Source organism: Cyclopterus lumpus, chromosome 18, assembly GCF_009769545.1.
Source record: "Cyclopterus lumpus isolate fCycLum1 chromosome 18, fCycLum1.pri, whole genome shotgun sequence".
Classification (NCBI taxonomy): Eukaryota; Metazoa; Chordata; class Actinopteri; order Perciformes; family Cyclopteridae; genus Cyclopterus; species Cyclopterus lumpus.
Genome location: NC_046983.1, coordinates 5664974 through 5689930, shown reverse-complemented (window position 1 = coordinate 5689930; position 24957 = coordinate 5664974). Strand labels below are relative to the sequence as shown.

Genomic DNA, 24957 nt, shown 5'->3' with positions numbered 1-24957 from the left:
CCTATATCAAACCACGGGCGCGCGCGACGTCCGCCTACTTTAGAGACGAAGTTGTTGTTTTTTTTCCCCCTCAAGTCAGCAGCCGTTCACGGCTCGGCGTGACTCTGCGATGCCTCCCGTCATATCGGCTGCTCGCCGGGCCGACGCAGACCGAGGGGAGGGGAGGGCGCGAGCCGAGCGGAAGTCGGTATGCAAACTGATCTGACATCAGGATGGAGAGAGCGCGAGGGGGGCGGGCTTTAATCTGGCCACATACTACTGCTGCGTGCAAAAAGGCATGAGCGGAAGGATTTTTTTTTTTTTTTTTGTGGAGAAATTCAACAGGGGCATCCCTTTCCACGCGACCCCCGGATGTCACGCAGTGGTGACGCGACGGGTCCAAAATCCTCCTCACAAAGTTTATTGTTCTTTCTCTCTTTTTTTTTTTATTTTCCTGTCACGATGACGCGGAGGATGATAGCCGCTCTCATTGTTCTTTCTTCTTTTTTTTTCACTTCCCAACTCGAGGGCCACGCCAAGTTGTCCTCCCGGCGGAGCGCTCTCTCATTGGCCAGAGCGTCCCAACATGGCACCACCTGATTGGTCGGTTCAGGCAGCACTTTGTGTGTCACTTTTAAAGAGGCTCAGCGCGGGAAGTAGTCCCTTTAAAAAGGGCAATGCTGCTGTTGATAATCATCATCCTGACAATATGAATAATAGTAGTAATGTTGTTATTATTAACTACTACATTACATTTTTATTAGTTACCAAATGCAATGATAGTGTGACATAAAACAACATCTAGAGACTCCAATCGCAACCATCCTTCTTTGTGCTTTTGTTATCTGAGAAAACAGCTATTTTATAGATAGCTTCGACATCGGAAAATTTGGGAGACTTTTGAAGAATAATAAAAAAAGTTGTGTAAATATAAAGATATTCACCAATATACCATAGGTGTTGCATATTAGTGTTTTGCTACAATCACTAAACACAGTGCACCTGGTCCTTGTGCGTACATGTAGGTATTTTACATTTATGATGCCGTCATGTCCAAAACAAATACAATAAACTAAGTAAATGTAAAACAAATGAGTCCAATTCTAATAGGACACCAAACATGTCATGCACGACAACGTTATTGACTGAGTTGTGTAAACATTGATGTTTAAAAAAATAAAAAATAAAGGCAACTTATTTACATTCAAGTCTGCATAATAAAAGAAATACAATAAATTAACTTGAACTTTGCATGTTTAGGAATTGTATATTAATCGTTTTTTCTTCTTTTGATCGGATGAATCTTTATTGGTATACAACTGTAAGCTGTCTAAAAACAACTGGGACGGGGACATTACACGGGGCTGTGTCTTTGTAATATTAAATTTGATATAGTTGGAAATCTAACCTCAGTTATTCAAACTCTTTGTAATAGAAGTCGTATCTCCCTGCAATGCCACACATCGGCCAGCAGGAGCGACCTCTGTGTGAGTGAACCACACAGCAGGTAGCAGTGTTGTCTCAGGAGGAACAGACTTCTGGAGGCCCAAGGAGGTGCGTGATAAAAGAGTCACCCATGGGTGTCCTAGTGAACAGGTGGGAGGTGTAGCAGGGCGAGAGAGAGGGAGAGACGAAAGAGAAGAACAGCATAATTCGATACGTGCCCGCAGAAGAGGGAGGGGGGGAGGAGGGAGGAAGGAAGGAAGCCAACGAGGGAGGAATAGAGCAGATGCTACATGTAGGAGGTGGAGGGGCGGCGGGTCGAGTCCCGCAAGGCTTCGAACCGGTCATTTGGCTTTTCAGCCCTCTCTAGAAATCCCTATGGTGATCTCCCGAAATACAGTATGCAGTGTCCAAATATCTTCACACAAGCTGAGAAAATAATGCAATTAAGGTGCAGGAAAGATCAGGCACCAGAGTACCGCAGCGAGGCCGACTAACAAGCTGCCAAACATTTCAAGGTCTAATGTTTTAAAAGGTGTTATTCAATAACCAAGAGGATGGATTCAAACAATTGTATTTCATTGGCATTGGCTGACAAAGAATACTGTTAATAATATAGAAAAATCATTTGATCGCATTGAAAAGAAAAGGTGAAATACACTGTGAGTACTATACGATATAGCTTAATACATTCAGGAATTAAATGCACAATGTTTATTAAATAAATACTGGCACTAGGTGCTAAATTCCCTTCAGCAGTAATACGCAATTTCTTCATAAATACAATAAAGTATGTGTATACACAGCAGCTTCTAACATATATATTTATATAAGTTACATATTAATCCAGTGTGTCATTTGTATCTCTCAACACGCTTAAAGCCTCCAATATCCTCATTCATCAGCAACAGCATCCTGTAATAGTGTTATTAAAAAAAAAGCAGAGTGAATAGCAGGAGCTAATTAACACTTCATTAGCCGAGCTTGGAGACGTTACTGTTGTTCTCCTTTCGCAATACAATTACTGCTTCATGCGACCCGAATGAGCCGCTTCAGCTGATCCAAGCACTGCCGTGCGTATCGTCTTTCCCGCAGAGCATATATGGCTTAGCCTCACTGGCTAGTAGGCTTCACTTGCACACTGTATAATATCTGATAGCATATGATAGCGGGGATTCACTATTTATGGTACATCCATGCTAAAGAGGGGTTTGGCTTTTATGTTTGAACCAGTGCGAGAGACGCAGGATCTCTGGCCCTGGAGCTCGGTGTTTCTTGATGGAGGATTGCCAACGCTGAGTCGGCGTGGTTGTAGCGCTGCAAAGTGGCATTTTTGGCCGCGTGGCTCTCCGCTCCCGGCGCTGCGCACGCAGCACGGCTCCCATCCGAGAGTCTCCCGTGCTCCTCAGATGGCGGTGGCGAACAGGAAGACCTGGATGAGCGGCATGACCTTCAGAGTTGAAAGGTCAGCGAGGACGGCCTGCAGTGTGCGTGTCAAACGAAACACAAATAAGATTCGTCTTTTTTATTATTTTTTTTAAAAGAACCTAGAACGACGTGCACAATGATAGTGCAGGATCCTTGGGAAGCGACAACCCTTGCTTAAGAGCCCACCGCTCCCCAACCCTGTCCTTTTGGGATTGGAGGGAGATTAAATTTAGGGACCCTATCATGTTTAGCGGGAGGGTTTAATATTTCAACGCTGGGCCTGAGGGTCTAAATATAAGACAAGGAGCAGTATGTTATGATATCTTCTCTCTGCTGGGGCAGGTGGTAAATGAGCAAGCAAATATTGCCGACCAGCACCTTGGAGCGACACATCAGCCTGTCGGCCCATGCGTCACATTGTAGTTTAACCCCCTCGCGCTCAGGTGGGAGGATGGGGGAGCGAGTCATCGTATGGGTTACTCTTGGGCTCAGTCATATGAGAGTGGGACCACAGTATGGGAGCGGGCATGCACAAGAATAACATTACTGGTTAGAATCGTAATGCAACACAAGAGACCGTGCACAAGCTAATAAGAGGAGGCACTAGTCTAGCTATCAGGTGTGTGCACGCCACATTTGCGGGACATAATTCAGATTTGTGCGCAGAAAAGATGACATCTTCTCTGGTTTGTGAGAGTGGTAAAAGGGTGAGGATGCGGAAGTGTCCAGCACGGCATTTTTCAGACATGTGCATGCAGAAGACTGGGTTACTGGTTCCTGGCTGGTCAATAACGGCTATTTACAGCCTTCCAGGAGTATGTGGGGGGACAGGGAGAGGACCGAAGTGTCAAACACACACACACACAAGTCGAATGGGAGACAGCCATACCTCAGCTGAGCCCAGGGACGTCACTTCCATCAGGTTCTCAGCGCGGAAGGCGAACACAGCGGCTGCGAGGACTGGAGGAGGTTTGTTGGGGTGGGGTTGGGGGTGGGGTTATCAGAGAGCACATGTTATGGAGAAGTGACAGAAGAGATGAGGCATTGGGGAAGAGGGAGGGGGGTTAAAATAGAGAAAGTTAAGAGTGTCTTACTGCAGAGTTTGTCGTGCAACAACTCTTACCCGCAACTACTTCCAGTGAATCGTATCCCAGGATCCGGTCCCAGAGAAGAAGCAGCTGGTCAGTAGACAGATAGCCAGAAAAGGCCCGAACCATCCACTTAAAGGCGATACGCAACCTGGGGACAAAAAAACATCACATCTCAAGGCTCCAAGAATAGATTCAGTGTACTTTTATTAGGACGTTGTGATTACACATATTCACCACAAGATGGCAGGAGCGCATAATAGAAATAAGACAATCAAGTGTGTGTGTGTGTGTGTGTGTGTGTGCGTGGGCGACTCCTACACCATATTTTAAAAAAGAAGCTAAATACAAAAATATAAATAAAAGTAGGAATTTAAGAACCTGGATGTCGACAATGTGAACAAGAAATTACATCTTTATGGCCAACTGGTGACACTGGACCAAGTTAGACCTTTAGACCTGATGATGATCCACTGAGCAGGTTTGCATTTAACTCCACGTTCAACATCTTAACCAATGACAGCAGCGCGTATACTGCACCATTGTCTAATTGGAATTCTTTGCTCTTTTGGTTCACATGTGTCATTGTTTTTGAGTGGATGTTAAGGCACGGGAACGAAGCCGTCTTCGTCATCACTGTTATTCACACAAAGAGGAGAGGGCGGGGCTGTGTGCAGGCTACTCACGGCTGCGCCCCAATTTGTCTCAGGTGGTAAAAGAGTTGAGGCAGGTGGGTCTGGAGCAGCCGCTCAAACTGCAGGCACAGAGACACAATCCCCTGCAGGAGCACGCGTGCACGAGTTAGGCACATTCCGGGAGGGAAGACGCACAGGCATTACAGAATATTTGTCTACGTGGTTATATAAAAAGAGTAATAATCCGGGAGTTTACCGAGGGCGAGGAGGAGATGGAGTGTAATCTAAAGAAGTACCGGATGTACATTTCTCTGAATACACTGTACAACTTGGATGGCTCGTTGTACAAGAAACACAAAGGGGCCACTGCAGGACAACGCAAACATGCACGCACACACACACACACACACACACACACACACACACACACACACACACACACACACACACACACACACACAGACAGACTGTTATATATTGATGTTGCAGTATTCCTCCTGCAAGTTTAGTTTGAGAACTAACGGGCAAAATATACTCACCATACATTGAAAACCCATGAAAAGGAATTACACCTGTGAAAACGAGATGTTTCAGTCAATGCAGTTAATGCAATTGTGTTTATTTATGTATTTAGGATATAAAAATATCAAACAAATAAAATGTCAAATATTGTTGTTTTCTGTATGAAACGATGTGAATGTTTGCAGGCTCACCGTTGGGAGGGTAAACGACAGCACACTCCTCATCGCCTCCCTTCCCTGTGAAAGACACACAGATCAATCAATGTGAGAGCGACCGCCCGGCGTACGGGGGTCCCCGATTACTACCGATGTACTACTACTATTATTACTACTACTACTACTAATGCAGCGGTATCTGGGTCAAGCCATGAGTCCAGTGGCGCTCTTTTAAGTTCATGTGATGGTGTGTGTACGTGTGTGTGTGTGTGCGTGACATCCTCTCACCCTGGATGAAGGATCTGGGAGGAGTGGCACTGTTGTATTTGAAGTGCTCCAAGACGGCGGTGTCTCGAGAGAAACACAGCAACACCTGGCAACACACAGGTGTGGTATTAAAACAGGCACAGGCACACACACACACAAACACACACACACACACACAGAGAGAGAGACAGACACACGAGGCGTGGATTACATGCACACTATGTAACATAATCCTTGCCTGGCAACAGGGAATAAAGGGAGTCAGAAGTTAATACAGTGTTTATATTTTATTTTGCTCGGGAGCCTGTGATGGCCTTGAGCAGTCTTGCTTTTAATTCTATTAAAGCATCGCACCTGCAGAGCTTTCCATAAGCGCCGGCTAATCGTTTAAGTCCAGCCGAGGGTTTTTTTATTCTAATAAAATTGTATTTGATCAACAAGTTTGCGATGTGCGAAGCGTTCACTTTATGCCTACTCGCCTGCGCTTCAAACATTAATGAGCCTGATGATGGAGACACACGTCTATCGGTCTCAGTCCCGCCCCCGCATGCTCTATATGAATGTGTGTGTGCACTCAGCTGAGAGGTCGTGCCCTGCAGCGCAGTTATTTTTGGCATTTATGTTTATTTTGATAAATAATTGTATTTAAAACCAACACATAGGCTAGATTAAACCTTAAAATAACCTTTGTGTCGAAAAAATAAAGTGCATTCATATTTCTAATACAAAAAACATTAAACCTTACAGTGAATGTGTCAATTCATAAATAAATACTAAATGCGGTTTCATTATTCTTAATTGCTTCTGAACAGTCACGGTCTAAAATATGAACAGCTATTTACAGAAGCATAATTCTCCTTCCCAGGAATTCTTGACGCGTTTACAATCTGCTGCGCAAACTCTTTAAAATATGCAATAATAAGGATGTGGATGATGGAGTAGTGGCCTTACAATGTGCACCTGGAGCCAGCCTTCCAAGATGTACCGACGCAAACAGTAGCGGAGGCTCGAGTGGATGCTCGCTTCACAAATGACCCCGATGAGAGGAGCTCTTTCCATTACGCTCCCATTACCGTGTCTTTTTTGAGAGCCGATCTCATTTCCACCGGCCACTTCAGCTGAATTACATTTGGGGGGGAAATAATCTCTCTGGGGCCATGAGACAGCAGCCATTTATAGGAGTAAATTAATAGGAGAGGCCTATAGCATGTGTCTATACCGCCTCGTGTCTTCAAGTGTACTTGCTGGGTTTGTGATAGATTGGATACTGGGAGGCAGTTTAAAGTTATTTAAAGTAAATGCCATAGAAATAATGCACGTAAAAAGTAATTGTTTGAATGATGCAGGTTTTGGACTTGATTTAGTCTGAAAAATCATTTTATTTAGGAGGCATATTCCTCATCTATTTGCTACAATGAAAGGAATTTGTTTTTAATGACAACATAGAACACGACAAAGTGTCTTCTTTTGTGTATACTTGTACTTTCCTCCAGTAAAACCCGTTTGATTGGCACTCGCCCCACAACGAGTGGATTCTTTCACTGCCTGGTGAGTTTACCGTCGGTCAATATTGACAGCGATACCGGCGCTTTGTTGTTGCTACGCCTGCGTGCTCATTGGTCGGCCACCAAGGAGCTCGACGTGTTAACAGCTGGTGAATAAACTGGTTGCCGAGTATATGCCGATGCTCGTCTATCAGCAGCGAAGGCAAACAGAGCGCTGACTGCCGGAGCGGCAAATGATAACTAACCGGTTGTATCCTCGTCTGGCATGAAGTAATGATTATTTATATATATATATATATATATTAAATACTGTAACACATGTAACTTAAAGGGAGGTGATAAAAAGCTATTAACCGTATTAAAATGAGAATCTGAAAACTGATTTTTAGTCACCTTGTATTTTGAGTAATTAAGATATACGTCATCAGAACAATGAAAATGTGACATTGTAGAATAAAACTTTATTACAGTAACAAAACGCAACTCCACTGCTTCGCCATGGTCTCTAAAACAGATATGGGATGGTGGTATGGTGGTATGGTGGGATGGTAGGATGATGGGATGGTGCTATGGTAGGATGATAGGATGGTAGGATGATGGGATGGTGCTATGGTAGGATGATAGGATGGTAGGATGATGGGATGGTAGGATGATGGGATGATGGGATGGTAGGATGATGGGATGGTAGGATGATGGGATGGTAGGATGATGGGATGATAGGATGATAGGATAATGGGATGATAGGATGATAGGATGATGGTATGGTGGGATTGTGGGATGGTGGTATGATAAGATGGTGGGATGGTAGGATGCTGCTATGGTTTGATGGTAGGATGATGGGATGGTGGTATGGTGGGATGATGGTATGGTGGTATGGTGGGATGATGGTATGGTGGGATGGTGGGATGGTGGGATGATGGTATGATGGTATGGTGGGATGGTGGGATCGTGGGATGGTGGTATGATAAGATGGTGGGATGGTGGGATGGTGCTATGATGGGATGGTGGGATGGTAAACAATGAGAAATGGAGATCTGAACTGTGAGACCCTACCTGATAGAGGAAATCTTCAAACACAAAGTAGTAGTCGTCGTTACTGGCAGTGAGCTTCACGTCCTGGAGGACATACAGAGATTGTGTGCATCAGAAAATATTTCCAGGAAATAACCGTGGTGTCAAAGTTCAGGACCAATGTTTTTGGTGATGGGAAATCTAAAAATTCACTCGGAAAAACAAAAAGCGTCTGTTTTGAATGAGGTGTAGCATCCTGACTGATGAGTGTACCTTGTAGATGAGGTTGTCCACCAGCAGGTCATGTTGTATCACTCCAGCCGTCAGCTGCTCATAATGCATCACGTCCTGAAACAGCAAAGATCCAACATGTTTTATGTGTATAATAACCTGCGTAAAAAAATAAAAAATAAAATATGCAGAGGCCAATGCGTGTTGTCTTTTTGATAAATTGACTTTGTTTGTTTACAAAAGTGGGTGTTAATCCTATACTGGGATTATCTGGACAAAATCAAATTCCAGTTCTCCGCGGTGTGTTGAAAGATCACCCTTTTGACCGCTCACTCAAGTGCACGTGTCCTGACGGCCATGACAGAGGGATTAAACCGAGCTTAAAGGATGGGTGTCTCGTTTCCGACCGCATGGTTAAACTCAAAGCGCGTCTCCGGTTCGAGGCGGCTCACATCAGAACGTGAGGAGAACAGAAACAGAGACGGTCATTTTGACAGCCGACAGAGAACATTTAAAACTGTTGTGGTAATATGGGCAGCGTCAATGGAAGACACTTGAAAATAACTTCTGCCAAAAGAAACTGATTAATCACGGTGGGTCACTACTGCTATTTGCAAAAGGAGAATAATACCCGCGTCGTATATGAACAAAAGAACCTCGCTTTAGTTCTTTCGTCTGTAAAAAAACCAAAATGCAGGTTACGCAGTGGGATAATGCGCGTACCGGCCGTCCAACGCTGACTGTTTAATGCGTTTGCCCTTTGCCGTCCAGAGCCATGGTAACACTCTCCAGACCTCCGTCAGGTCCGTGTTACTCTCCCTCGGGAATCAATCTTCCCACCGCAAGCATTGTTTTATCAACTTGGCCTCAACAGGAGACTCTGGACTCCAGCGTTTACGCACCACACAGACCGGCAGCTGCTCTGTTTGGGCTAACTGCGCTAAATCGCCTGCATTTGATTATCTTTACATTTCGCACACACACACACACACACACACACACACACACACGATAAACAGGACAGGGGGTTAACACACAGATTGTGTTGCAGGTCAGTGTTTTGTCACTGTAAAGTGTCAATCTCAGGATACAATCTAAACACACCAATTAGAATCCTCCACTGAAACCAAAAATACAGAAGAGGGCCAAAAAAAAAAAAAAAAAAAAGACCTGACCATCAACTGTGAAAACTTCCCCCTGGAGTCAACATGCAGTTTGGGAATCACTGCAGCTGTGTGTGCTCGGCTGTTTTATAAGAAACACTGACGGTTAACGGCCGCCTCCAGAGTGTGTTTGTGCATGTAGTTGTGTGTGTGTGTGTGTGTGTGTGTGTGTGCATGTAGTACCTGTGGCTGGTTATTAGAGTTCAGGATGAGGGCCCACAGGTCTGCACGGAGCCCAGTGGAGCAGCCCTGCCTACTGTACTGCTGCGCTGCTGCACTGTCCTGCTCTACAATCACTAGTTCAGAAAGAGGAAAAGAAGTCAGACACAAAAGTGAACAATAGAAGGGGTGCAGGAGACAGGTATTATATATATATATATATATATATATATATATATATATATATATATATATATATATATATATATATATATATATATATATATATATATTCCTGCATTGTCAGTATTAGTGCTGAAATGTTACATTCATTTTATTCAAATATATTTGATTAAAAAAAATGTAATTGAATAAAGTTAAATCGAATTAAAATAAATAATACCAATTAAGTCAAATTATTTTTTTAGAATCAAATGAAATGAAGTCAACTAAATAAATGTATTAATTGTTTAATTAAGTAAGTAGGTGTTTATATAGAATACATTTTAATTCAATAACTGAGTTAAATGTATTTCAATCAACTCAATTTAAATGAATATATTAAATGAAATTACATCAAATGTATTATTTTGTATTCATTTAAATCAATAATCTAATTTAATTTGATTGAATCAACCATTACGTTAAATCAAAAATAATGATACTGTTTTTAACTTAGTTAATACAATAAATTTGACCTGCAAACGAGACTGCATCTGTCCAACCAGAATTCATAGAAAGCCTCACAATTTTCTGGCAAAATGATATAATATGTACAAACAGCCGCTGTGAAAATGAACACCTGCACATCTTGAATGGCCACAACAACGCTAGAATGGTTAAGAGGTTTGTTTTCTTGCGCAGAAATAAAAAACATGTACCAACAGGGACTTTGATGGATCCCAAAAACAAAAAGATACGTTGTTAGAACTACTACAAATATGCCATGGCAGTGATTCATCTGAAAGAGTGGGAAAGCAGTCGTTCGTATCCACATGTTTGGGTTCCACGGGCTTGTTCAAACGCACACCGTGGCTCCCAATTTCATTCTCTCCCTCTGACAATGTATAAACAGAATAAATCATAACACAGACATTCCCACCACGGTGATAATCACATAGCTTTCCAAAAAACACTCTGGAAGCAAACCTCTCCCACATCTCCATATTACCCTAAATCTCTGTTGTGACGGTAGCCAAAAACACACAGCCCTTGACTTAAGGTGCCGGCCAGTCATAACATAAACGAACACACTCCTCGGCTCTTAAATTTCCTATTTGAGTGCACTTAACACTTAGTCTGGAATACAACTCGGAGCTCGGGACCCGACACACAGCCAACCTAGGGTGAAATACTGGACCGGGGCCCTGAGGCTGTGTATATGAAATATACGGCCCGCGTGTTTCAGACGCGTGTCCATTGATGTCTGATTGGTGTCCATAATACGGTTGGTGTTTACACTGGGTTCATAGCGGAGCAATGGGATGACACTCAGAGTGCCTATTGCGCTGACTGCTGCACCTGAGGCGGCAACGAGGGAGATTCATTACCGGCTGGAGCTGACTGTGTGGCGGTCAGTCAAACTGATATCTTATAAATATAACGAATGTATTATTTCATGCACTTATTATTCTTTTCGAGAGTCCTCTTCACTTGCATTCAGGGAAGTCTATGCATAACAACATGTGGGTGCTTGGAGCCCTATGTGCGTGCTTGCAGGTCTTGTTTGTGGAGAAAATGTTGCACGCTAATGCATTTAAATTCCTCAACAAAAGAATTAGAATAACAGAAAGACGATTACAGTAATACATAAATAATAATAATAATAATAATAATAACCAAACACAGACCTTTCTTCCCAATTTGAACATACTCGTTTTCAAACATGTCTGCGCATGAAGGAGAGAGAGAGAGAGAGAGAGAGAGAACAAAACAGATTAATAAATCGCCCGGCAGTGGCTCGGTTTTTCAAACTAATGTTATCTCTTTGATTTACAAACACAGAGACGGTGGATACAGTTCTATTTAAAGTCTAAACACCCGGCTGTAACAATGTCAATATCTGGACTTAACAGAGAGATTGTTTGACAAAACCCAGACAGCCATGTGGCACAGGAGAGGCCTGGAGTGGAAAACACACCATTAAACCCCAGTGTTCATGAGGTAAACACATTTATGTTTGTTATTTCTGATTAATTACCGCTGGAATGAAAATGTGGTTAGGTATGAATTTTAAAAAAAGCTACTGAAAACCACTTTTTTTATTAATAATCATATACTAAACCCTATTATGTATTTGATCCTATAAAAATAAAGGTTAAATACTGTAAATAGCCATTTAAGCTCCTCAATGTCCAAACCAGTATCACAACTGGAAATTATTCAGGTGAGACACGATGTCCTGCGTGGTTAGTGTCATGGTGACAGGATGCAGAAACCAATAAACTAGCCGACTTACAAAAGGAATAGTTTCACATTTTAGGCATTATGGCAATTTGCATTCCTGCCTAAAGTAACACGAGTGCAGCTGCTTAAATAAATATATATAAATACTTTATTCATCCCCAGGGGGGAATTTCTTTGTAGCAGTAAACAAGGTTACAATATATACAATACACCGACATTAAATTAAATAGCAGAGCAGGACATATTCAATTTAAGATAAATAATAAAGAAAATTTAAAATACGACGGTGCATGAATTTGTGTAGTTATCCAGTAATACCAGGATGGATGTGTGCATGGTCATCAATCCCCAACTGCCCAGTGGTCAGGCTCAGCTCTGAGTAGGCCCGTCTCTGACAATTAAACACACAAAAAAAATAAAAAATCACGTTCACAGATTTCAAATACATTGTGCATTTCCTGGGGCAGCTCAACCGGATACACGGTCATATGCGTTGAACTCGGCAGGTCACTGATGGACAAAGGTAACGAGAAATCCTCCACACGGGTCCCTACCAGCTGCGGGATGTCCCGGACATTCAGGGGAACCTGGATGAGACCCCAGTGGCTCCTGACGCCGACGGCCTCGCTGCCATCATGATTCGGATTACGCAGGCCAATTAACACCTGCAACAACCCAGCATAAAAAGGAATTATTTGGGTTTTTCCCCCCCCTGTGCACTGAATACTCTGAGCTGCAGAAATCGGCTTACCTCCAGAAAGTCTTTGGGGGCATAGACAGGCCTAAAGCTAGTGAGATCTGTGGAGACACAAAGACATGAATGCTACTTTCGAGTACGTGGTGCTTCCAGCCGACGCGTGTACACAATGTTTACATCTGCTATTCCAGAACAGGTTCAGCGGCTGTAAAAACTAGACTACACAAATGAATCCAAGCGTGAAGTCCATGTATTCAACTTGAACTTGAACATGCTCCCGGAATGCATTTGTGACACTCGGGTTCAACATGGCTGCTTCTACTAAAGTCACAGGACCCGTATAAGGACCGTTAATGTACGCTCAAGGCAGCTTTAAGTGAGACTTCCACGCACCGTGTCGTCCCCTCGAGGGCGCATTAAGGTTTGGACAGAAAGGTGGGGAGCTGCTCGTTATCGCAGCTCCGTCCGATGGGTCTGGACAGCTTCTCTATTCACAGTCAAAAGTGTTTATAGCTGCGGGACGGCACATCCTAAATGTTATGAGATGGCAGTGAGCTGTGATAGCATTGTTAGGATTCGTGGTTACCGGGCTCTTTGTAACTGTACTGGCTCGAAGTGCAAACGGTTGGTTCGTCGAGAGGTTTTTCACAGCGAGGTGTGACGCATGTCTTCTGAGACTAAATACTTGCGCTATGCCGACAACAATCAGAGTATTCACTGCAGCAGCAAGTCGCACAGCCCAAAGGCTTTCAACCAAGACTGATATAAGCGAGCAACTACACGTGAAGATAGAACACCAGGATCCACACAAAATACTCCTGGATTAAATATGGTTTGAAAAGCAAACGTGGACGCGCTAGATCCGGTCCTGTGTTCAGCCGATGCAAAATACGCTGACGTCTCACTGATGCACCAGCGAACAGACGCATCAACACTAATCGTTCATAAAAAGGCAAGAGCGTTCGGGGGCCAGACCCCTGGGTAACGTCTAGAGACCTGGTTCGTCTGTGCCCATCTCGTTCCATTTGTTGGCGAGCTCCTTCTGCTCCGCTGCGGGCCTCTGTGGAGTGGGCGGAAAGGGAGGGTTTCAACAAAACAGACGCCGCACGGCCAGAACAGAACCCATCTTGAAAAATGTCACATTGGAAATGCGATCATGAATATAATCATGAGTGCACAAGAACAACAAATTATTATTAAGCCGATTTCCATACAGCACTTCTGCCCACAGCTAAGGATTGCTAACTCTTAACTAGACTATTGTCAAGCTTCAGCTCGGGGGTGAAAATTATACAGGCTCAAGATTATATTTGCACATTGCTATTATGAAGGCCGCTGCCAGGGAATCTCAAGTAAGAGCTGTTGTAATTATACTACTGTCTGTCGACCGTGATTGACAATATTTTCATTACCATGCGCGCCAGAGGCACTCCAAGTTCGGTGCTCATGCTGTTCAGGCTTTTGAGGACACGCTTCTCCCAGCTGGCCTGTGTAAGAGAGAGCACCCACACTCAGAAACATTCGGCTTCAGATACCGTGGCGATAATAAGGAAAATATTGGCAACAAAGACACATCAGTCAGAGAGGAAGAAGAAGGAAGAGAGTGAGGAGTGACGGAGATAAGAAGAGACAGACTGACCTGTGCCTTGCGCATGTAGGCCAGCGGCTCTTTGAGATGCTCTGGAGGAGCTGCGGGATGGCTCGGGGGCAGCTGGCTAGAATAAGCAAACACAAGACAGGGGTGCAAGGAGCGTTGCAGTCCAATAAAAAGAAGGGTTGATCAAGTATATACATCCAAATGTCTGTGTGTGTTGAGGGATTGGAGCCACTACGAACGCAAACAACATAAATTGTACGAAGCACCGCTTAAAAGGCCCTTGACGGACGTAAGCTGTCAAACAAAAGAAGGCAAATCACATTTTGAGATGATTCTTTAAAAAAAAAAAAACAGGCAGTCAGTCACCATTAGTGCCCAGCACACTAAGCTCAGATGAGTCAGAACACGCCTCCACCAGATGCAGCAACCGTCTCATGTCTTTTCCCCCCAGGAAGCACGCTCAGGGCATATTGAATGACTCAAGGTCTCAGTGCGTTAAACAACGTTCAAACTAATCCAAACACCTATAAGAGCACACGGGGCTGACTAATCGCCAAAAGGAGGAGGCATTAGTCAAAGTTATATGTCATCCTTTCAAAGCAAAAGCATTAGTCGTCCTATGTTTCAGTCGGAGCCTCGAGAGAGCAAGAAGGGTATGTGACCCTCGAAGGTAAGAGAGCGCAGATGAGCAACACCTTTGAAGGCTGTTTATCAAAGGGTTCAAAGTGGTTTCCAGCTATTTAGCTTTTCGATTCAAATAAAGATTACGGACGAGAGCTAAAAAGGGACATGAATCCAGATTATTATGGAGTCGTTGACAACGTTTTACAACCTCTTCTCGATAGCCAAAATAACAATGAAGCCAATAGTACTGAAAGAAGGGGATCAAACTGTTTTACGAAAACTAGCGCGAGGCAACTTTGTATCAAAATGATCTACAATACCTAAATGATGTAATAACTTTTTGAAACACGACAGTGGCAAAGCTTCGCCTCCCCCAGTGGGATGCATGTCCCGTTGAATGCGTGCCGAATACACACAGATCATTAGGACTCAAGATAGACCTCACCTCACAAGCATAAACTGTTAATAGCCGAATGGAGTATCGTGGATGTTGTTATTCATATTCAACATCCGCCCATCACACAGAGGGCCAGGTAGCTCTCGATGTGTCCGTACACTCGTCATCCGTCGCTTAAATAATAATAAATGTATAAGTCTCTGAAGAACTGAGGAATCTTCAGGCAACTCTTTTATGAAGAACAGGGACGCATGTTTTTGACATTATAAATATTCTAAAAAGGTCCTAACGCTGCACCTGAGCACCTTCTCCAGGCTTTACGACGCAGGTGAGCATGAGGTTCCCCTTATGTGTGTGTGTGTGTGTGTGTGTGTGTGTGTGTGTGTGTGTGTGTGTGTGTGTGTGTGTGTGTGTGTGTGTGTGTGTGTGTGTGTGTGTGTGTGTGTGTGTGTGCCACAAACAACACTTATAAACTGAATGTAACTTACACATGCAGCTCCCTGTACACTGCATTCTGCAGCTGTCTCTCCCAGCCTGCAAAACACATCGAGAAAACGTCATCACCACACTGCCGTAAAAAAACAGCATTACGTTAGTTGTGAGTCTTAACGACGGAATGGGCACGAGGCTCAGTGGGTGAGGTGCAGAAGAAGAAGACAAGTCATGTGCCCACCTGATGTTTTGAGAAAACTGCGCACGTCTTCTTTTAGGGAATCCAATTTGATCTCAGGTTGATGCAAACAGTCCTGCGTGACATTTGAGAAACGGTTAATAAAAAAGTTTGTTTTGAGTGTGTTATAAATGGAGGTGCAACGTTCAGGTTGACAGCAACCGGCTGCGCTAGCCGCGAGCTAACGAGCTAACGCCTCGCTCACTTTGGCTCGCCTCTCTATCTGAGAGTGCAAATGGCTTCCTCTCAGCCGCCGCACGATGTGCGCGACGGTCGGCGACAACTCGGAGCCGTCGTCCATCCTCGCGAGCGACGTGTTGAAGCGGGCGCCGTTTTATTTTGTGTGCAAGGTGTCGCACATCCGCAGCATCCGGGGCCCCCTGCAGAGCTTAGCGAGCAGGTGGGGGCGGGGCGCGTGCGAGGGGGGGAAACAAGAACCAAGATACTTTGGTTCCGAGACGATATTCTTCTTTTTTTCTTTTTTTTATGTTGTGCATTATTAAAAAAAAATGGGAGTATGAAGTAGCATGACATGGAAATACTTAAATAAAGTACCTGGACATTGTACTTAAATACTGTACTTTCCATTCCACCATTGCATGTGATATCACCTTTTGAAAAACTCTTCACACGTGATATCATGTGAGTGGGATGGATAACTATACATTACTTCACCTCAGCTGTGTTGTACTTGTGTATTTATACACCACAGATGGGAATATTGCAGTTTTTACCGCAGCACATTTATCTGGCAGCTGGCAATGTGACTTTCATATGATCGGATATCAAAATATTACTTGAATTGAAATACCCAACATCTTATAATGTAGTAAATATAGTTCCACCTCAACGGCGTCAATTAAACGTTGCTTACACCTGAATGCATCCGTTTTGACAATGAAATAATACAATATATATTCATATACTTAATTACAGAGCTCGTTTTATGAATACTTCTACGTGTGATGGTTTGAAGTAAATTTGATGATAATGCTTCTGTGCTTTTACAAGTGAGATTTTCAATGCAGGACTTTTATTCGGATGGAATATTTCTACATTTGGCTATTGCTACTTTCACTCAGTAAACACCCACATGTTACATGTGGTTTTTGCACATTTCACATATGTAAACAGTCACATGATGCAGGTACATGTGTGACATTAGCCTACAATAATTCCACATGCATAACTTGAAATGACCCCAATATTGCTCAATTGTCAGAGGCGAATTAGGGCAATAGTGCTTTCTCCCTTACTTCCAATTAAGGAAAAGGCAATTAAGGTGCATCTGTTGTGAAAATGATTTATCTGCGCTTTCTTATAAGTGACGTCAAAACACTGAAATGAATCTCTTATGTTCGACTAAACTTAAAATGCCGTCTGTTTCTCTTTGCGAATATAGCTTCACTCCCGAGACTTTATTTAAAAAAAAAATCATAATAATTCTCTCTTGGCTCTCGTAAGAACAATATTGTTCCGCGTCTGACTGAAGCCAAAGTATTGGAGATGTGGTGGTTTGGGCACTAATGACAGAGCATCTCTGCACCCATCAGAACAATCACAGCACGAGTCAACGAACTTCCATATTGCTGCTGACATGTTCACATGAAATGCCACTGCAGGCAATGCCATGCTTTGAAATGTGTCATGGAGGCATGAACATGGATAGCCTCGACGCAGTATATGGCTCCAGACATCTGACATTTAGAAAATGCGTTTCATTTCAGTTTTTGCACCTTGACTTGATATTTTTTGGCCCGTCGTTGCTCTCATATAAATGATGGGATTTGACATGACGAGGTATTAATAAAGAATCAACGCAGACAACATACCACCGTGCAAACACCTCCATTACTTAAAATGATTTACGACTGTTTTATTAGAATAAAAAATCTATATATATTGAAAAATAAATAAATAAATTCAAAAGGGGCGAGATGCTGACTTGCACGGACCTTAAAGGCGGGTTGAGCACTAAAGAATGCACCCCGTGCACATGCTCAGTAGATGGAAAGGCTGAGCACGAGTCAGACTGAGAGCGCACGGAAACTTGTAGAGACCAGTAATATTATTTTCCTTATTTCTTCTCTTTTTTTTTTTTTAAACCGACCGAGGCGAACTGTTGGCACACATTTCATTATTTGGAGCCTGCTGCATGCTGTTCATATCATATGACTGATTTTTACTTAAGGCAACAGGAGAAAAAGCGCCATGGAGACGTTTACAATACACGACATGCTCATCAACTCAACCGACCTGAACAAGATTTTATGTAATTTTGGAATCAAGAATATTTCGGAGTGCGAGGGCGAGCAGGAACCTTCCCCGAAAGGTACAGTGAATTTATCTATTTTATGTGACGTGTCGAACAAAAATGATGTGTAACATTCTGTCGAAAAGCAAATTGTTGTATTTAGAGTTGTGATATTATGTTTTTGTGCCAAATGCAACACAAATTGTCTCCAGTTTGTGCCAAAAGAGCGACTGTTTTGGGCATTTAATTGCGTCATGAGCGCATTACGCACATATGGCTCAGTACCTCCACAAAGCCAATACAGTCTATTTGCTCTTATTTGCTAAATTAGTTACACATGTGTTGTCAGTGAACACTGATATGCCATTAAACACGTTATGGATACAATATATAGCATTAAATGGCACAAGGTTTGCGCATTTCTGCGGAGAAAATCTAAGAGGAAGGACGCAACATTTTTGAAATTGCAGTCAGTCTTATGGTGAGAGATACTGCCCTCCAATATACGAGTTAAGGGATAGGAATATTTTAGAAGTATTATAGTGAATTAGTGTGTTAATGCAATGCAAATCAACGCCTGAAGCAGAGTGTGAGTATAAAGCACACATTGTAAGAATGCATTCATGTGTCTCCCGTTCCTCTCAGACATCAACCAGACAGTGCGGATCGTCCTCTACAGCCTCATCTTCCTCCTCAGCGTCCTGGGCAACAGCCTCATCATCGCAGTCCTGGTGAGGAACCGGCGCATGAGGACCGTCACCAACCTCTTTCTGCTGTCTCTGGCCATCAGCGACCTGATGGTCTCTCTGGTCTGCATCCCCTTCACCCTCATCCCCAACCTCATGAGGGACTTCATCTTCGGCACCGGCATGTGCAAGCTGGTCATGTACTTCATGGGTGAGTGAAGTTTGCGGCGTTGGATTATTGTTGGTCATCTTTAATTTGAAGTATATCATAATTGTTGTGTTTTTGTGGTCTCAAATCATCATTAGTTAAATTGTGCTGTTTTCTGAACTTAAATGACTAATTGACCTTATCACTCATCTATTGTTGAAATACAATATATTATCATCTCCAAAGTAGACTTTCTTTTACTCAAGTAAATAAAATGACGGGTTGGAAATAGAATATTTGCCTCTATTTCAGGTGTTTCATTTAAGTTGGATTGAAATGTGTAAAAGTGTTGCACCGATGCTTCATTGCCTTCATGCTCGATGCAAAAAGATGACACGCTGGATACATTGTGCATTGATACTGTGTTTTTTTTTTATTTGTATGGTAATTGTGTCGCAGAGAGAGGATATTTACAGTCATCAAATGCCATGTCCTGCACAAAGGTGCATTTACCGGCATGTTCACGTTGATTTAGTGAGTTAAAAACGAGCTAAAAATAGTTTGAGTCAAAGTAAACATGATTTACCTAAAGCCACACCTGTCGCACCAGTTCAGTTTTTCCTTCTTCAATATGTATATTTCTATGTGCAATCTAGACTATTATCTACTGTTTTTTTTCTACAGTACATTCACCCTCATGAATATTTTACACAGAGGCTTTATTATAATGAGTCTCCAGCAAAATGATGGACGACTGGCAACACAAATGTCCAATTGGAAATGAAGAATTAAACCCCGTGCAATAAGTTCAGGTCCCTTTTCCCACCCAACTTTAAAGTCTGTTTGAGCTCCGCCGTTCAGGATGATGCTGCCTTTGCAGAGTTGGACACTGAAGGCGGTGTTCTGCAGTCACATCTGTCGAAGGGAAAAAGTTCACTCTGAATCGGAGCTCAAGGCGAGTTCGTACAAGCGGCCAATCCGACACGGTCCGATATGCAATTTGCAGAGGTGTGATGTAAGATATGAACAGAGGACTCAGCGCATGTAAACAGCACAACCTGACCCACTTAAGTCACACACAGGCAAATCAAATCAGAGCAGGAGTTGAGGGAGACAAAGGCCATCCACTCAACTTTTAAAGCATCGTCAGCACTTTAATGGCGTGTTGGTGTTCAACTATAATGTACAGAATGTATAACCGAACCAAAACGCCTGCTTTTAGTTTAGCTTGTAGTTAAACGTGCAACAATCATAATGTAATATGAGTTTGTGGCCCTGATTGTGATGAATTCCAGAAGTTCCTCTCTCTCTCTCTCTCTCTCTCTCACAGAAGGCCTTCACTGTAACAAGGTAGTCATTACAGATGGCGCACCTTTTTACTAATATTTCATTCTCATCCGATTACAGGGCCGCTATGGAAATCACATTTTCATTTCTCCCCTCACTTCCTGTCGTCCAGGATCATTGCCTCATTTGTCCGTGTGTTCATCTGCTTGCGTGTCACTTCTCATAATTTGAATGTATTTATACTTCTTCGTTACCGAGTGTGTTAACGCTGATACTACCTTATTAACGTGTGATTGAATGTGTACTAAAAATGAATGTGCCAGAGCATCACGAGCACTATGTAGCCACATGTTGTGAGGATGCTGACCAGCCCACTACAGAGGGAGAACAAACAGAACCAAGGTGGATGGAAATGATACCAAATTAAAGGAAACGTTGCATTCTGGGAAATGAACTCAGTTTGATACCACTCCCATGTCTTTTCCGTCTTTATGCTAAGCCAAGCGTCTGATGTCAATCTTCTCTTCTGACTTGTACTTCCCAAAATGTCAAACTATTCCTTAAAAAACAAAGAAAAGCTGACGCTTTATTTGATTGCCATGGTCAGATATGGCGGGTCATCACGCATCAGATTATAGTTCTAATGCACCGAAACCATGCGGGCCGTCTCCTCTGTGCAGGCGTCTCCGTGAGTGTTTCCACGTTCAACTTGGTGGCCATCTCCCTGGAGCGCTACAGCGCCATTTGCAACCCGCTGACCTCCAGGACGTGGCAAACCAAATCCCACGCCGCCAAGGTCATCACTGCCACCTGGGTGGTGTCCTTCATCCTGATGCTGCCGTACCCCGTTTCTAGTGTCCTCAAGCCCTTCACCCGCCACAACAACAGCACCGGATTCATGTGCCGCCTCGTGTGGCCCAACGACGTCATCCAGCAGTCGTGGTGAGCTGAAAATAGGAGCGGCGTATACCGTTACTGTCCCAGCAGGCCGCCTTCACACTCAGATGCACTCAGAGTGGGCGGCGGCTAAAGTAGCACCTCGCTAATGTAAGATGGCCCACCTTTATTGATTTTCTCAGTCTGCTGCTGCTGGTGAGAGACGACCACCTGGGGGGAATCTTCTGGCATGACACAGATCTGACCCTTCAAAATAAAAGCACACAATTCTAAATCGCAGGTTGATTTATTTAAAACAAGACATGTTGGCCAACGGGCTTTAAATTGCTTTAACAGAAGAAGAAAAAAAGATAAAACAATGTAGAAAATATACAAGGACCCATCAAATACAATATAAATGTTATGTTGTCATGCGGAGGATTCTAATATTATCTCTGTTGTTGATTACAGTAACATTAGTGCTCTTACTCCCCTGACTTCGTCCTTGCAGGTATGTGTCCCTGGTGCTGCTGCTCTTCCTAATCCCCGGGATCGTCATTATGTCAGCCTACGGACTCATTTGCCTGGAGCTCTACCGGGGCATCACATTTGAGCTGTCCAGCAGGAAATCTAGCAGAGGTATGGAAATAAAACATAGCAAAGTAATCAAAAGCAATCCTTTAAAACAATAAGGATAAAGGCGAGCGTTATTATATATGTTCCTATAGTAAATTAATTATATGAAATGACCAAAACCAATATCTCAGTCCATGTCTCAATACTTTATGACTTCCCTAATCTGTCTGTGGTATTTAGCTCCCAGCCCACTAGTTTGTACTGAAGACATGAATCTTTAAAAACACATCAGAAGCTTATAGTTTCTTTTTAGGAGGCTAAAGAATTCCCTAAAAAAAACTGTAGATTTTAGCAAAAGTAAAATGTGTATTCCTTTGGGACTATTTTCTGCTGCGGATTTATCTAAATGTGTTCGCTCAAGTGAGAATTTACAGGGTCCAAAAGAAAAAATAAAGAGGTTATCCTTTACCTTGACATATACAATATTATTTTTTCCCCGTAATCTTTTGGAAATGTATCCCTGGCTTTCCGGAAAATCTTACATTTATAAGTCTTTAGTGGCAGACATAACCTCAATTTTCCAAGCCATGAGGGATTGTATACTGCTGATGAAACTGCACTCTTGACACGTCAGTCTTTTCCTCTCATACTGCCCCGACACCCCCCCCCCCCCCCCCCCCCCCGCCCCCGGCAGAAAGACAGCTCAGCACTGGCAGCATCAAACCCGGTGACAGTGACGGCTGCTACCTGCAGCCGTCTAAAAAGAAGAGCATCACCCTGAGTACCGGCACCCCCAGCAGCAAGCCCCCGGTGGGCCGCGTGTGCTGCGGCAGCTCCACGGCCAACCTGATGGCCAAGAAGCGCGTGATCCGCATGCTCCTGGTCATCGTCTTCCTCTTTTTCCTGTGCTGGACTCCCGTTTTTGTGGTCAACGCGTGGCAGGCTTTCGACCAGCGCTCGGCCTACCGCCTGACCGGGGCGCCGATCTCCTACATCCACCTGCTGTCTTACACCTCGGCCTGCGTCAACCCCATCATCTACTGCTTCATGAACAAGCGCTTCCGCCAGGGCATGCTGGCCACGTTCACCTGCTGCCGCTGCTTGGGGAGGAGAGGCGTAGGAGGGGGCGGCGGCGGCGGCGGCTTTGTGAGGTCAGCCGGCATCGGGGAGGCCAAAGTGGGAGCGGGCGGGTCAAGGGGGAGGCCAAAGGTCACCGAGCAGAACGGTCACGTCCCGCCAAGCGGAGCCGGCACGCGCTTCACCTACACCGGCATCCGGGCCTCAACCTGGAGCGAGCTGACCTAAACGGGACCGGCACCTCTGCGTGAGAGGTGGGACTAGTTTGTGAGCAGCTGCGTCGCTTTTGCTCAAGGTGTGACGCGACGTGGGTTCAATTGTCGTTAACGTGGAAGCAGTCGGGTTTCACAGCAGATCAACGCAGACAGATCTTTTTTTTTGTTGTTTTGTTTTCCAAAGCTGGCAGCGTCCAGGCGCGTTTGACCCCCGATCATGTAAACATGTCGAAGGGCCTGACGTCTGACGCTTATATGAAGCAGAATACTAATTAATGCCGTTTAGCGCTCTCTTTACACACATTTTAGCGGTCGGCTTGCAACTGTAGCTGCACGGCGACCAAATAGTCTTTCCATGCACGTTCATTGTTTTTGCAAGAAAAGTATGTCTTTTTTTTAATTTTTATTTTTACTTACCTGTTATGAGAACAGTTCACACTAAAGTCTGCTTTAGAAAGAAAGACAAAAAGGTTCAAAGGTCAAAGGTGATATTCTTTCACGACTCCCATCAGTTGACAAATGAATCCCACCTCAAGAGTCATTTAAGAGCTTCTCTTCGATCACGCCTCCTCTTCACCAGCAGATTGAGTATGTCCATGTTGTCATGGAAACGGTCCGACGTCACGAAAGGAACTCAACTTTTAAGCCGACGCGGATGAGAGGTCCATAAAGTGTCGCACGTTTCCATGACGAATGGGGCCAACTCGATGATGCCGATGAAGACCATGTGATCGGACCGAGAGCTCCTACACAGCTAAAGGGCCAAGGTCACGATTGGACTCAACCATCGGAGGCTATCGGGAAGTTTAGCTCCTCAAAAGGAACACTTCGCCCACAAAATGACAATTTGTATTTTCAATTTCTCACCCACGGGTGTTGCCTCGAAACTGAGAAATACATTTAAATTTAACAAAACATACCAGAAACACCCTTTCACACACTCGCACAACTCATTTGTCCACCGGCCGTCCGCTCGCTACTCCCCGAACACGTGCATCCTCGCTCAAAGCGCAACCATTTAAAAGCAGTCTGAAAGTCGTATTAAATATAGTAACAATACACAGTATATACATTCGTAAGCAGGCTGTTATTTGTCACAATGTAACCGTAATCAGGAGCATCAAAACAGTCCTGCAGTGCACAAATAGTTCTGCTCTCGTCCTTGACCCACTGTGTTTGTGTGCCTACGGGGGATGTACTGTGTGTGTGTGTGTGTGTGTGTGTGTGTGTGTGTGTGTGTTACGGGAACTGCAGAGGCCTTATCATTTAGTGGGATTTTGAACACCTGTATCACTTCTTCTTCTTCAAAGAGCAGAATTCCCGGCATCACCCACCTGATTTCCAGTTAAATGCAGCAGCGTTCATGTAGCAACTTATTTGTTTACTTTTTTTTTCCCTTCTCGTTTCTACGTGTCGCAATGTAATACTGTTGTATATAAATACGTACTTTTAAAAAACGCATCCATAGAGGATTTTGTTTTTATTGCACGATGACGTGCTCACCTGGACGGAAGTCCCGTCAAACCGTAATTGAATGTAGATCGGTGAGTTTACGGGTTTGTACTGTAAATATTAAAAGTGTTCTTTTGGTTTTAAAGACGTTGAGCGGCCAAGTATCGGGGGCAGAGTAACTTGGAGCTTTTAACGGCTTTAATGAAAGTGGATTAAAGGACAGAGGGCATTAGGGCCCAGACAAGGGGGGAATCTGCTGGGACTTCTTCCCGAGGATAAGAGCTCCATTTGTGCTTGGTGGACGCCAGAAGCCCTGGGAGATGCTTAACCGTGACTGGAGGAGAGAAATCTGGCATATCAATGTGTAAAAAAACAAACAATAAAATACATGCGTACACAATTAAAAACA

General features: G+C 43.8%; 2 protein-coding genes across 2 annotated transcripts; one reads left to right on the top strand and one right to left on the bottom strand.

Annotated features, from left to right (window-relative positions):
• Positions 1-1980: 1980 nt before the first annotated feature.
• On the bottom strand, positions 1981-16379 carry tbc1d19 (TBC1 domain family, member 19). The gene is made up of 21 exons (XM_034557566.1): positions 16183-16379; positions 15981-16053; positions 15796-15841; positions 14329-14404; positions 14102-14176; positions 13686-13749; positions 12744-12790; positions 12547-12657; positions 12311-12383; positions 11437-11475; positions 9611-9723; positions 8307-8381; positions 8076-8138; positions 5539-5623; positions 5287-5331; positions 5113-5145; positions 4830-4939; positions 4625-4716; positions 3974-4089; positions 3740-3810; positions 1981-2902 (listed from the first exon to the last, which is right to left on the bottom strand). The coding sequence occupies exons 1-21, from the start codon at positions 16276-16278 to the stop codon at positions 2828-2830; spliced, it is 1578 nt and encodes a 525-aa protein (XP_034413457.1). The 5' UTR covers positions 16279-16379; the 3' UTR covers positions 1981-2827.
• Positions 16380-18181: 1802 nt separating this feature from the next.
• On the top strand, positions 18182-23261 carry cckar (cholecystokinin A receptor). The gene is made up of 5 exons (XM_034556631.1): positions 18182-18309; positions 18877-19128; positions 21033-21294; positions 21740-21867; positions 22499-23261. The coding sequence occupies exons 1-5, from the start codon at positions 18189-18191 to the stop codon at positions 23107-23109; spliced, it is 1374 nt and encodes a 457-aa protein (XP_034412522.1). The 5' UTR covers positions 18182-18188; the 3' UTR covers positions 23110-23261.
• Positions 23262-24957: the final 1696 nt, after the last annotated feature.

Excerpts from the sequence above, each read along its gene's own strand:
- tbc1d19 (XM_034557566.1), bottom strand. The coding sequence starts at position 16,278 with ATGGACGACGGCTCCGAGTTGTCGCCGACCGTCGCGCACATCGTGCGG. Across the intron at positions 5,624-8,075 it reads TTGAAGATTTCCTCTATCAG|GTGTTGCTGTGTTTCTCTCG; the intron begins GTAGGGTCTCAC and ends GTGTGTTGCCAG. Across the intron at positions 3,811-3,973 it reads TTCACTGGAAGTAGTTGCGG|TCCTCGCAGCCGCTGTGTTC; the intron begins GTAAGAGTTGTT and ends AACCTCCTCCAG.
- cckar (XM_034556631.1), top strand. The coding sequence starts at position 18,189 with ATGGAGACGTTTACAATACACGACATGCTCATCAACTCAACCGACCTG. Across the intron at positions 19,129-21,032 it reads GCTGGTCATGTACTTCATGG|GCGTCTCCGTGAGTGTTTCC; the intron begins GTGAGTGAAGTT and ends TCCTCTGTGCAG. Across the intron at positions 21,295-21,739 it reads GACGTCATCCAGCAGTCGTG|GTATGTGTCCCTGGTGCTGC; the intron begins GTGAGCTGAAAA and ends TCGTCCTTGCAG.